Source organism: Dryas octopetala, chromosome 1 (assembly GCF_963921425.1).
Source record: "Dryas octopetala chromosome 1, drDryOcto1.1, whole genome shotgun sequence".
In the NCBI taxonomy this organism is placed as follows: domain Eukaryota; kingdom Viridiplantae; phylum Streptophyta; class Magnoliopsida; order Rosales; family Rosaceae; genus Dryas; species Dryas octopetala.
The window spans coordinates 2,671,062-2,684,599 of record NC_141366.1 but is presented as its reverse complement, the minus strand read 5'-3'; the positions used below and the strand labels follow the sequence as shown (position 1 = coordinate 2,684,599).

The 13,538-nt window shown below is 38.8% G+C and overlaps 4 protein-coding genes across 4 annotated transcripts; all 4 read left to right on the top strand.

Moving 5' to 3' along the window:
- The first annotated feature begins 2,270 nt into the window (after positions 1 to 2,270).
- LOC147296400 (RING/U-box superfamily protein) lies at positions 2,271 to 5,210 on the top strand. Its single transcript, XM_086228758.1, has 2 exons — positions 2,271 to 2,409; positions 3,121 to 5,210. Exon 2 carries the CDS (start codon positions 3,127 to 3,129, stop codon positions 4,513 to 4,515), a length of 1,389 nt encoding a protein of 462 aa, XP_086084884.1. The 5' UTR covers positions 2,271 to 2,409; positions 3,121 to 3,126; the 3' UTR covers positions 4,516 to 5,210.
- A 205-nt stretch (positions 5,211 to 5,415) lies between these two features.
- Positions 5,416 to 6,341, top strand: LOC147296399 (pleckstrin homology domain-containing protein 1-like). The gene has a single exon (XM_086228759.1). The coding sequence runs from the start codon at positions 5,564 to 5,566 to the stop codon at positions 5,984 to 5,986; it is 423 nt and encodes a 140-aa protein (XP_086084885.1). The 5' UTR covers positions 5,416 to 5,563; the 3' UTR covers positions 5,987 to 6,341.
- Positions 6,342 to 8,296: 1,955 nt separating this feature from the next.
- On the top strand, positions 8,297 to 9,942 carry LOC147296398 (UDP-glycosyltransferase 71K1-like). Its single transcript, XM_086236799.1, has one exon. The coding sequence runs from the start codon at positions 8,338 to 8,340 to the stop codon at positions 9,787 to 9,789; it is 1,452 nt and encodes a 483-aa protein (XP_086092925.1). The 5' UTR covers positions 8,297 to 8,337; the 3' UTR covers positions 9,790 to 9,942.
- A 144-nt stretch (positions 9,943 to 10,086) lies between these two features.
- Positions 10,087 to 13,157, top strand: OTP81 (Tetratricopeptide repeat (TPR)-like superfamily protein). Its single transcript, XM_086236786.1, has one exon. The coding sequence runs from the start codon at positions 10,761 to 10,763 to the stop codon at positions 12,984 to 12,986; it is 2,226 nt and encodes a 741-aa protein (XP_086092912.1). The 5' UTR covers positions 10,087 to 10,760; the 3' UTR covers positions 12,987 to 13,157.
- The last annotated feature ends 381 nt before the right edge of the window (positions 13,158 to 13,538 follow it).

The following is a 13,538-nucleotide window of genomic DNA, read 5'->3' as shown; positions in this document are numbered from 1 at the left end:
AAAATTAAATAGCATTTTAGATTAAGTACTAGTTGAAAAGTCAAACAAAATAATAAAGTAAAAGATATTAGAAATTACAAATATTATGTCACATGCCACTATAATAAAAAAATAAAAATAAAATTACATCACAAATATTACATTAATTTATACTATATTGTATTAAAAAAAAATTAATTCAGTCACAATTTAACTGTGACTGTCTTGGTAAATTGAAAGAGACAACTTACACCACTATACTATGTATTATTTTGAGTAAAAGTATTGTTTTGACCTCTATTTATACTATATTGTAGTATAATTTTTTCTAAAAAAAATTCAATTAAGTCACAACTTAGATGTGACTGTCGTCAGTCACAACTAAATTTGAAGTTGTGAGTATCGTACAGTCACAACTAAATGTGAAGTTGAGACTACATTAGTAAATTTTCAAGATAATATAAAAACCTCAAGGGTAATTTTGTCAAAACCTTATAAATTTTAACTAACACCCATCATATATGGGTCAAAGGACAAAAATGTCAAATGGAAAAGGCTCAAATTAAATGAGCCAACATATTTGTGACATAATCTAAAAAACTACATTTAAATTTAGTAGTTCAATTGAAATATTATATAGTCTTCATACTATATCAAAAAATTATTGAGATTTGATATTTAATCCTAATTTTCTAATTTTAATATAATTTAGCACACAAATTTATTAAAAGAAAATAATATAATGTAATCGAGAAGACATATTTATCTGAAAAAAAATATTTAAACTTTGGGTTCATTTGAAGACATAAAGAATCAACTCCTTAAAAAATCATGTACATGCATCTGTACAACTGAAGTGATAGCTACACCAACCCCTCACCAATAACTACATCATCGAGCTGACCTTGGAGGTCCACTTAATTTTTTTAAAGTTCTAAAGAATTTCTTAAAAAAGAAAAAAATTACAAGGATAGAATTACTAGTAAGAATATTAGTGTTAGTGTTAACCTAAAACCCCCCTATAACTTGAAAATTTCTGTTATGTAATTTTTGGAGAAAATAAGAGAATATTAAAAAGTGTCATATGTATAGGATTTGGATTATCTGTTTGTATCGATCAACTTGGGAATGAGCTTGAATAAAAAGGAAAGCTCCCTCGGCGGCGAGAAGTGTGGCTTTGATTTGAGCGTTGATGGGTTTATGATGATATCAGACATCGCTTGGGTGATCTCTTGCACAAGATCCACTGTGACTCCATCAACAGTACCCATTAGGTGCTGCCGTGCTGCATCATGCATGTACACTGCTTCCGCCACATTATTCAATTTGCCGTATGTTAGGACCGTTAGGACTTAGGAGTGAAAGCTCTGACTCCTTAATCTTGGTGTACGTGGCTGCCCCAGGATTTCTGAAAATAGCTTCTAAATATAAACTCAGTTTTTTTTTTTAATTTTAAATGAAAATTCAACTAAATAAAAAATTAAGTTACAATCTAATCTGTCTATGTACACGCGCGGGGGCTGAAAAATTTACACTGCCAAGAGCTCGGCGTGCATCTGCAACCGTACATTTTTAGGTTGTAGTCTTGCATATGCATAGGAGGTTTTAGGTTGCAAATGCAACTTTCAGATGCAGATTACCGAGCGATCGATGGACCATTTGGGCTACAACTTAATTTTTTAGCCGGTTGAAGTTTGAATTAAATTTCTTTCTTATTTTGGGTTTCTAATTAAAACTCCCAAACTTTTTTTTTATAAAATAGGGTCCTAATCTAATTACATTATTCTTTAACCATTAATCTGACGGTAAAATAACTGAATGAGCTATATTGTCATAAATTTCAACAATAGATTATAATTTGAAAAAATTAGGGTTAAATAAAAAAATAGTCCATAAATTTTACAGTGAATCTCAATTTGGTCCACTAACTATAGAAAATGTCAATTTAGTTTATAAATTTTTTCAAGTTGTATCAAAGCAGTACAAACGTTAACTTCCATCGAAAAATTTAACGGAAAATGGTCATATGCACATCAAGTGACCACATTTTCAGGGGCATTTCAATATGTTTATCACATTTTTATGTGACTAATTCTGTTAATTTTTTTATGGAAGTTAACGTTTGTATTGTTTTGTTACAACTTAAAAAATTCATGGTCCAAATTGACACTTTTTATAATTATAATTAGATGACCAAATTAAGAATTATTGTAAAATTCCTAAACCATTTTTATATTTAACGCAAAAAAATTAAAAAAATGGAGAACAACTTGGTAATCGAGTATAGAATGCTAAGTTGTAATTTCCCATTTTTTTCACACCCTCCGGTAGCCCTTGCCATTTCTTCGGTTCTTCTGCACTTCTTTCTTGAATCAGTTCTTGGGTTTCTCAGCTTGACGGTCTCACTCACTCAGGAGCAAAAGCCGAAAGGTATTTCTTTCTTCTTTCCGATCTTCGTCTCCCCCTTATGTTTTGCTTTCAGTCAGTTTTTTAATTTCCTTCAATGGCTGGGTTTTGGGCATTTTAGGGCGGCACAATTGTTCTCAAGTAATTTTCTCTGGAAATATAGCTTTTAATTTCTCTGCATGTCGTGCTTGTGTAATCTGTTGTGGGCTCTGTGCCCTCTTCAATGGATTTATCATGGATTATAATAGAATTGCAATTGTTTTTTTTTTTTTTTTTTTCTGGCAAAAGTATGATTCTTTTCTGGTCGAAATTTCAATAGAACATTTTTACTAAATAAGATTATGTTTCGTTTGGAGGTTTAGCCTTTTGGGTTATCTTCCATGTGGTTATGTTCTGAGTTAAGAGCTTATATGGTTAACTTGAAATGGTATGCCTCAATTTCCATAGTTTTAACTTTTAAGGTGTCAAAAAGTTGAAGTTGGTCTGTTTAGTGGTGTTGAGAATCAGAGGTTTGAGCTTTTTTGTGTGGATACTATAGTATATTTACTTGGATGGGGAGAATTATCTGATTGGTCATAAAGATTTTGTTGATTGATTAAAAATTAGACATTGCTCTGTTAAAAATAAATTGTTGAATATAATTTTGTACGGGGCCTATTTTAATGCAATTAAAAATGGTTGGTTGCTTAACTGTGAGATTTAAATTAAGGGCTCCTGGTTCCTTTGTGAATGAAGGAAGGGATGGTGGAAGCTGGAGAAAGCTCGGGTACAAAACCCTCTTGTGAAATCTGGGCCAAGCTCGTTCCATCTGACTCAAGATATCCGGATGTTGAGATTAGGTCAGATGAGATTGCAATTTGCTCAGATATCCTGTTCTCTTCTATTGAAAAATGCAAGTGGTGCAAAATAACAAGGAATTCAGACCACTCTTCTGCAACAATACAAAATAAAAGTTCAAATGCAATAATTGTTGATGGGGCTGTAATCCAAATTGAAGACGCTGTTGTTATCAGATGTGGAAGTGAAATTATTTCAGGTCCTGATAAAGATGGGTATTTAAGCTACAAATTAAATATATTGCCTGGTCCTGAAACTTGTCATAAGCAGTTAAAGATTTCTATGGACGTTGAGCATGCAAAATGCTGCATTTGTTTAAATATATGGCATGATGTTGTTACCGTTGCTCCTTGCTTCCATAACTTCTGCAATGGATGTTTCTCAGAATGGTTAAGGAGATCACAGGAGAAACGTTCAAGTGTACTCTGTCCCCAGTGCCGAGCAGTTGTACAATTTGTTGGAAGAAACCACTTCCTGCTTAACATTGCGGAGGAAATACTAAAAGCGGATTCTTCACTGCAACGTTCCAATGAAGAAGTGGCAATTTTAGATTCTTATGCAACAATAAGATCAAACCTTGTCGTAAGGTCTGGAAAAAATCTCTGTGGGAAAAGGGCTCGGTCACAAGTAGATGAAGAAGCTAATAATGTAGAGCTTCCATGCCCTCAATGTGATACTGAATTTGGTGGGTTTCTCTGCAACCGAAACACTATCCATCTGCAATGTCATGCATGTGGAGGAATGATGCCTACGCGAACCAATATTACTGTACCTCAACATTGTTTAGGATGTGATAGGGCATTTTGTGGTGCATATTGGCATGCTCAAAGGGTTGCACAAAGTGATTCTCACCGCTTGTGCAGTCACGAGACTTTTAAACCAATCTCAGAACGCACCATCTCTAGGATTCCTACTTCAGCACATGAAAATAATCGACATGAACAAGATATCACCCAGAGGTGCATTGCACAGATGGGGAAAACATTGCAGGAGGTTATTGCAGAATGGATTGCAAAGTTCAACAACAGAGAAATTGATCGAACAAGGATGCCACTGAAGCATGCTGAGATGATAACTTCTGGGACACATACGTGCAATGATTGCTATGAGAAGTTGATCTCATTTCTCTTGTACTGGTTTCGGATTTCGATTCCCAAATATCATCTACCCCCAGATACATCAAAAAGGGAAGATTGCTGGTATGGATATGCATGTCGGACACAGCACCATAATGAAGAACATGCTCGGAAAAGAAATCATGTTTGCCGGCCAACCAGGGGTACTAATTTGTAGGTTTTCTCTTTTTAATCTGTTTTGACAATGGCAAACGTGGCCTATTACCTGTGAGTTACTAGGAGACTTTCGAGTCGACCAGGACAGATAGCTAATAACTTAAGCAGACTGCTACACTGTGCTTGACCCTTGACTGGTAAAACTAGATTTATGTTGAAGATTTATTCACTTTTTTTGGCTCATACTTTTCTTGTACATATCATTACATTTCTTCAAACCTAAAGCAACTCAGAAAGTTTTGGAGCTCTATACATTCTTCAGGAATGATGAAAGGGTAATCATTTCAAGCAGGAATAACTCGGTGCTTATGCTATGGTTTTAGATCATGCTCAACATCTAGATTCCCCAATTTCAAGGTTCTTGAGAGTGCCTAAAAGAGAAGTAGTAAGCAAACGTAGACCCCTCCCCCCAGTTTGCCACTATACCAATCGTGGTAGTTGACACAATGACCCTTAAAAGTGTGCCCTTTCAGTGCCTTGGGCAGTTGTGCAAAACCTTTGCAAAATATCTCCCAGGATGTTCTGCACACTTGGCAAGAAGATGCTTCCAGTTGGGGTCGGCGAGGTGGCTGGCGGTGGCGGAGGGATAATCGACAATGGTTCCCTCTTGTATTTTTATATTCCTAATTCTATTCAAGGATAAAATTGGAAATTTCTTACTAGAATCAGAAAGTAGAGATATGAATAGAGTCATAGTCTCTTACACAGTTACACGTGACCCCGACAAAAGAAAGTTCGTGATGGTGACCTATTATATTCTAGTAAACGACAACGTTTCATCTCAGCAAGTTGCGCATCTTTTTTTTTTTGTTTATTTATTTCTTATTTTGTTTAATCAACAAGACAACAACAACTCCAAGTTGTTCATCTCGAATTGCGAAATTAGGACAAGAAACTGATTCGGTTTCAGAATCCCAAACCAAACCCGAAATAAAACCCATATGCCCATTCCTCCCTCTCTCTCTTGAATTCGTCGGCTGCACATCACACAGCACGGCACAGCACGGCACAGCACAGCAGAGCTCGCGTGCTCCTCAAGCAAATCACTAATGGAGGGCCTGTGGCGGGCCGCGACGGGCCAAGACCCAAGCCCAGAGGACTACAAGGGGATCGAGTTCTGGTCCAACCCGGAACGCGCGGCGTGGCTGACCAAGCAAGGCGAGTACATCAAGACCTGGCGGCGCCGCTGGTTCGTCCTCAAACAAGGCAAGCTCTTCTGGTTCAAGGACTGCCACGTCACCCGCTCGTCCACGCCACGTGGCGTGATCCCGGTGGGCACGTGCCTGACCGTGAAGGGGGCCGAGGACGTGCTCCATAAGCCCTGCGCCTTCGAGCTCTCCACCGCCGCCCACGACACCATGTATTTCATCGCCGACTCCGAGAAGGAGAAGGAGGAGTGGATCAACTCCATCGGCCGATCCCTCGTCCAGCAATCCAGATCGCTCGCCGATTCCGAGGTCGTCGATTACTGATCGCCGCCGTCCAACGGTGATTAATTATCACATAATCGCTTTTCATGGTACACTATGACTGTATAATTGCTGTTTTTTTTTATCTTAGGAAAACTTTTTGATGTAATATTTTCTCTTAATTGATCAAAAAAATTGGAGCTTTTCGTGTTCCTGTTATCAAGTTTGACAATTTAGCCTAAACTTTGTTTCTCTTTTTCATAATTAAACCTTTTTTTTGTGTAATTGAGAGGGCAATTCATATGAATTTTGTGATGTTAATTAAATTCAGTTAAACAAGATTTAACTTTTATGGTGTGCTTGTGGAAATTGAGATCTGGTTCTGCTAGCTAATTGAGTATGGCACCCTTTACTTCTCTGTAGCTATGTTCACTTGGTGCTTGTAGAATTTGGATGCTTGGAGTTGAATATGCATTTTCCATGATACTGGATTCTATATAACTGTGTTCACTCAATGTTGTGACTAGTCATGGATTCTTGGTTTCTCGGATTGGTTGTTTCTTCGTGTTTTGGTCATGTTTGTTGGTGTGTACAACTTATTTGAGTAGTTTTGTGTGGCTGTGTGCACTTCTTGGAGAGTTGGAGGTGCTAACTAAGCTTTGTTGGGATCTGGGCATAAATGTGCTTTCACAAGGATTTGGGGGTTTAGCCAATTATTCTTATTATGTTTTTAATTACCGTCTAGTGTTATGAGTAGAATTCACTTATGTTGGGTTTGGATTAGTGGATTTAGAAGAGATTGGATTTGAATTGTCAGTATAAATTGTTTCTTGAGATTATAGAAGTATTAGTTTCATTATTTGGAAAAGTAACAATATTGACACCACTCAATAGAAAAGTAATTTAAGGTTATGTTTTTGAAACATTGAAGAAGTCTCACTATTGAAAATCAACCGAGGTAGATAAAATTGTAAACAATTAGATTGAAACTTCACTAGAATTGAGTTTTTGCTGCAGAATAGCGCATGCTTGGACATGCAAGCTTATGTGCTTGCACAGATGAAACAGATTGTTGACTTGGTTCGATTATGTAGTGGGTTGTTAAAGGATGATTTCTTATTTTTCAAGCCATGTATACATTTGTGAAGTTGGAGCTACATGCGTATAACTTACTTAGTATGGCAAACAGCTCCATTCTACAATCTACATGGTTGCCAGAAGGATTCTTAGAAAGGATTGAAGGGAAGGGAGGTCATCTGTGGATTAGCCCTACAGGTGTAGGTCCTAGCCCATACCATAGGAGGGGTTCATATCTCACTTGAATGGAGAGCTTGTGGTATGGTGTGCGTGTGCCAATTGGGACTTGACCTGTATATGCAAACAACTACTGAATCCATTTAGGTGGTCTGGGAATTGGGATTTGCAGTGAAGGTAAAATCGATTACAGGAATGATGGAGATCTTGTGCGGCCAACAAGATTGAGATAGCAGTGAGTTGTGTTGTGGAGGTGATAGTGAGGCGAGGAAGGTGAATCTTGTTTCATAAGATTGGTCGACTGCTTGACTATATGTTGATTCACGGTGATCCAGACAATGCAATTTATGATGGTGATGGGAATGGGATGTCTTGCAAATTTTCTTTTTTGGATAGCTCGTAGTGAACTTTTTTTTTAATTAAATTTTGAGCTAAATACAAAAATAGTCCATGAATTTTACAGTGCATCTTAATTTGGTTTATTAATTATTAAAAATATTAATTTGGTCTACTAACTTTTCAAGTTGCACAACTTGCACAGCAAGTTATCATACTTTTAGAGGCATTTCAGTCCGTTCATCACATTTTCATGTGACTAATTTCATTAATTTTCGGATAGAAGTTAATGTTTGTATTGTTTTGGTACAACTTGAAATGAAAAATTTGTGGACTAAATTGACACTTTTTTATAGTTAATGAACCAAATTAAGAATTAGTGTAAAATTTGTGGATCATTTTTGTATTTAACCCTTAAATTTTTGATTCAGACAAGGAGGAGGGCGAGAGGGCAAGAGTTGCATAATAAAATAAAATTTTACTGTGTTTGTTGTAGCTACTAGCTAGTCATCTTGTGGCATGTGAGTTATTGCTCACGTAATTCATCCCTAATACCTTCCAGTCTATCTTCATCATCGTAGGCAGAAATGAAAATGGCCATGGATTTGATTTTTGAGGAACAAATCCTATATTATATAGTGGACCGAGCTCCACGTTAAGAATACGGCAGCAGTGATGTCAGTGCACAGACACACTATAGTGGGTACGGCAGCAGTGATGTCAGTTGACGGTTACTCTTAATTTATATATCAATCTTTCTTTCTTTTTTCTATTTATATTATTTGTTCTCTCTTTGTTACACGCAAAGTAAAAGGGTCTCTGGAATGTCGATGAAGAAAGTAGTATTAGTGTTGATCCCATCACCAGGAGCCGGGCACCTTGTGTCAGCCTTGCAATTCGCAAAGCTTCTGGTTGAGCGAGATGATCGAATTTCAATCACCATTCTCGCTATCAAATCAGCCTTCCCCGGCTCTATAGCTTCATACGCAGAGTCCCTTGCAGCCTCTGAACCCCGAATCCAAGTCATCGATGTCCCTCCACCTTCAGAAACCCCTCCACCAGACTCATTCAAGTCCCCGGCAAAACTTCTCTCTCTTCACATTGAAAATCACGTACCCAATGTCAGCAAAATCCTCACTCAACTTGTATCATCATATGCTAATTCCGACTCTGTTCGCGTTGCGGGGTTGGTGGTTGATTTCTTCTGCGTCTCCATGATCGATGTGGCCAACCAACTCCAACTTCCCTCTTACCTATTCCTGACAAGCAACGCAGGATATCTCTCTGTTATGCTCCACCTTGCAACACATCATCAACACAAGGGTGCACAGCCTAAGGACTCCGATCCTGAATGGTTAGTCCCAGGTATTGTCCACCCTCTTCCTCCTCGAGTTCTACCTGTGTCTTTGTTTGATGGTAGCTACACTGCTTATGTTAAGCTTGCTTCGAGATTTCGAGATACCAAAGGTATTATAGCCAACACACTTGTTGAATTAGAGACACATGCCATCAATTCCTTTTTAGATGGTCGAACACCGCCGGTGTACCCAGTTGGACCAGTGCTCGATGTCAGTGGCCCTCGGGGTCACTCCAATTTAGAGCAGGCACAGCGCGACAGCATCATCAATTGGCTAAATGATCAGCCTCCATCATCGGTTGTGTTTTTGTGTTTTGGGAGCATGGGGAGCTTTGGTGCAGCCCAAGTGAGAGAGATTGCCGCGGGGCTCGAGCAGAGCGGCCAGAGGTTCGTGTGGTCGTTACGCATGCCACCACCCAAAGCCAAAGGCTTCATCGTGCCAAGCGAATGCTCAAACCTTGAGGAAGTCTTGCCAGATGGGTTCTTGGAAAGGACCAAAGGGAAGGGGCTCATATGCGGGTGGGCCCCACAGGTGGAAGTTTTGGCCCACAAGGCAACCGGAGGGTTTGTGTCTCATTGTGGGTGGAATTCAATCTTGGAGAGCTTGTGGCATGGTGTGCCCATTGTCACATGGCCTATGTATGCCGAGCAACAGCTCAATGCGTTTAGAATGGTCAAGGAGTTGGGGCTAGCAATTGAGATGAGGTTGGATTACAAGAAGGGTAGTGATGAGCTTGTGATGGCAGATGAGGTAGAGAGAGCTGTGATTGGTGTAATGGACATGGATAGTGAGGTGAGGAAGAAAGTGAAAGAGATGGGAGAGATGACCAGAAAAGCTGTGAAGGATGGTGGGTCTTCCTTTGCTTCTCTTGGTAAATTTATTGAGGATGTGATTGGGAAAGATGGTGCTTGTAATTAACATGGGTTGATGATGCTTTTATAGGTTGAAAAACTCATCAAAGTACTAGCTATTTTCCTTATGTTCTTGTATCTTGTTAAGGAATTGTGGGGAATTGTGTTACCTAATTTGTTTACGTTCTAAGTCAATAGTAAAATAAATTCTTGTTTTCTATATTGTTCTAAAATTGTACACGATATGATACACTCATATGAGCACAACCCAAATAGTACAGATCATGTTAGCATCACGTCACAAACTGTGTTCTACCCCCCTTCACCTTAAGTCGAATTAAGATTGCAAAATATTTGACCAAGAAATCCAAATTTTTTGGGTGAGATGGTCGTATGTGTCCTTTCTCTTACATCTATCCATCACATGTTACTCACATGATGAGTAATTGTGAAAGTAAGATGTATACACTTTGCCCTTCTTAAGACTATAAACTCCAATGCTTGGTTCCATTCCTGTCTCACCAATCTCTGTTTTTTTTTTTTTTTTTTTGTTAAATAAATAAAAAACTTAATTCATACTTACAAATTTACAATGAAAAAAACGACAAAGAAGATGCATTATTAATTTAAGTCCACAATCCACATGTGATATCAACATGGTTTAGGTCCTTTAGGAACTATAATCTGTAAAAAAAAAAAAAAAAAATCATTCCGTCTCTAACCATTTCACATTTTACTCTTTATGGGAGACGATTAAAAAAAAGAAAAATTTGGGAGTTCTATTTCTTTAGCATCTTCCTTATAACAAATATTTTTGCCATTTGACCTTTTTTTTTGGCTAAATGCCATTTGAGATTTTTAAGTTGTTAAACACACTCTTTAAGTCTTAACCCACCACAGATGAGAGAAGATGAATTATTGTCTTGGTCATCTACATGCCAATTGGCAATAATAGAACCAAACATGCCGAGTCTGGTGACCCTGCAATCTTGTTCCCTTGTTTAAAAATAAAAAGCTGCAAGTGTGACCACAGAAGAGATGGCAACTCTAGGCACCCCAGTTATCTCTCTACCACGTCACCCAAACCCTAAACCCTCCTCAACCGTCACTAACGACCTTCGCTTCCCAACCGACCCAGACCCAGTTCTTTCACTGATAGACCAATGCACCAGCATAAACCAGCTAAAGCAAGTCCATGCCCAAATGCTCCGTACGGGCCTATTCTTTGACCCCTACTCCGCCAGCAAGCTCATTACAGCCTGTGCTCTCTCCCAATTCTCAAGCCTCGAATATGCCCGCCAAGTGTTTGATCAAATTCCCCAACCAAATCTTTACACTTGGAACACGCTCATTCGCGCTTATGCGTCGAGCGCCGACCCAGTTGAGAGCATTCTCATATTTTTGCAAATGCTTGATTGCTGTTTTGAATGTCCCAATAAATTTACTTTCCCTTTTGTGATTAAGGCCGCTTCGGAGCTCAAGGCTTTGCAGGTTGGAAGAGGTTTTCATGGCATGGCTATCAAGGCCTCGCTTGGTTCGGATGTTTATATCCTTAATTCTCTCATTCATTTTTATGGGTCGTGTGGGGATTTGGATTTGGCACATCGGGTTTTTGTGAAGATTACTGAAAGAGATGTTGTTTCTTGGAATTCTATGATTACGGCTTTTGCGCAGGGGAATTGTCCTCAGGAGGCATTGGAGTTGTTTTTGAAAATGGAGGCCGAGAATGTGAAACCAAATGATGTGACGATGGTAAGCGTGTTGTCAGCTTGTGGAAAGAAGGTGGATTTGGAGTTTGGGAGGTGGGTTTGTTCGTATATTGAAAGGAATGAAGTTAGAGAGAACTTGACTTTGAATAATGCTATGCTTGATATGTATGTGAAATGTGGGAGTGTTGAAGATGCTAAAAGGTTGTTTGATAGGATGCCAGAGAAGGATATTGTTTCATGGACTACTATGCTTGATGGGTATGCTCAGTTGGGAAATTATGATGAGGCTTGGCGAGTTTTTAATGCGATGCCTAGTCAAGATATTGCTGCATGGAATGTCCTCATTTCTTCTTATGAGCAAAGTGGTAAGCCAAAGGAGGCTTTGGCTATTTTCCACAAGTTGCAGAAAAGCAAGAGTCCAAAACCTGATGAAGTCACTCTAGTTAGTACTCTGGCAGCGTGTGCTCAATTGGGAGCAATTGATCTTGGTGGATGGATACATGTTTACATAAAGAAGCATGGGATTAAGTTGAATTGTCACCTCACAACTTCGCTTATTGACATGTATGCAAAGTGTGGGGATCTAGATAAGGCACTTGAGGTATTTAATTCGGTGGAGAGGAGAGATGTATTTGTCTGGAGCGCCATGATTGCTGGTTTGGCGATGCATGGGAAGGGGAGGGATGCATTGGATTTTTTCTCAAAAATGCTAGAAGCTAAGGTCAAGCCCAATGCTGTGACGTTTACCAATGTATTATGTGCTTGTAGCCACGCAGGATTGGTAGACGAGGGAAGGACATTTTTCTATCAAATGGAACCAGTTTACAGGGTTGTGCATGGAGTGAAGCACTATGCTTGCATGGTCGATATACTTGGTCGTTCAGGCAATCTGGAGGAAGCTGTAGAATTGATAGAGAAAATGCCAATATCTCCTACTGCTTCTGTATGGGGGGCTCTGCTTGGAGCCTGTACACTTCATGGGAATGTTGTGCTTGCTGAAAAGGCTTGTAGCCATTTGCTTGAGTTGGATCCCAGAAATCATGGAGCCTATGTACTCTTATCAAATATATATGCGAAAACAGGGAAATGGGAAGAGGTTTCTGGTTTAAGGAAGCTTATGCGAGATTTGGGAATAAAGAAAGAACCAGGTTGTAGCTCAATTGAAGTCAGTGGTAATGTTCATGAATTTCTTGTTGGTGATAATTCTCACCCTCTATCCAAAGAAATCTACTCAAAGTTGGGTGAGATAGCAGGGAGATTGAAGTCAGTCGGATATGTGCCGAACAAGTCACACCTACTGCAATTTGTTGAGGAAGAAGAGATGCAGGAGCAGGCCCTAAACCTTCACAGTGAGAAATTAGCGATTGCCTTTGGACTTATTAGCTTGGGTCCATCTCAACCAATTCAGATTGTGAAGAATCTTCGTGTTTGTGGAGACTGTCATTCAGTTGCTAAGCTTATATCTAGGCTTTATAAAAGGGAGATATTGCTCAGAGATCGATACCGGTTTCATCATTTTAGAGAGGGGCATTGCTCATGTAACGATTATTGGTGAAAAATGGAAAGTTTTTGCAAGACCCTAAACCTCAAACCCCTACAAAATGATACAAAATTGTTCATCGTCTCTGGTAATATGTATTCTAATTGCTTTAGGTACAACAATCCATTTACTTCAAACTTCCAAGAATTCAAGGAGTTGCAGTTCAAGTAATTGCCAAACATGGGACTGGTCTAAAATAGTCTAATTCCACCTTAATCCATTGTAGAGACTAGAGAGTGGCAAAGTACGTCTAGCCTACATGTGACACGTGTCACCTCGTGAATAATTGTTGCTTCACGCTTCAAGCAACTGGTTTTTGTCCACATTCCACACTTGGGTTCTTAGTTGAACAAGGACAAACAAAACTGGGTGTGCAAATTGGGAAAATAAAAATAGGCCAAAACAAGAGGATGATTTGGAGTTTGGACTCATAGGTTCGGTTAGGGAATGTCATTTTTATACTCATTTTAGAGGATGAGATTTCTAAAAATCAGGAAATAACTTTTACTTCTCTTTCAATGCTTAATATGGGAAATTTGGAAATGCTCTCTGAAACCCTAATTCAAA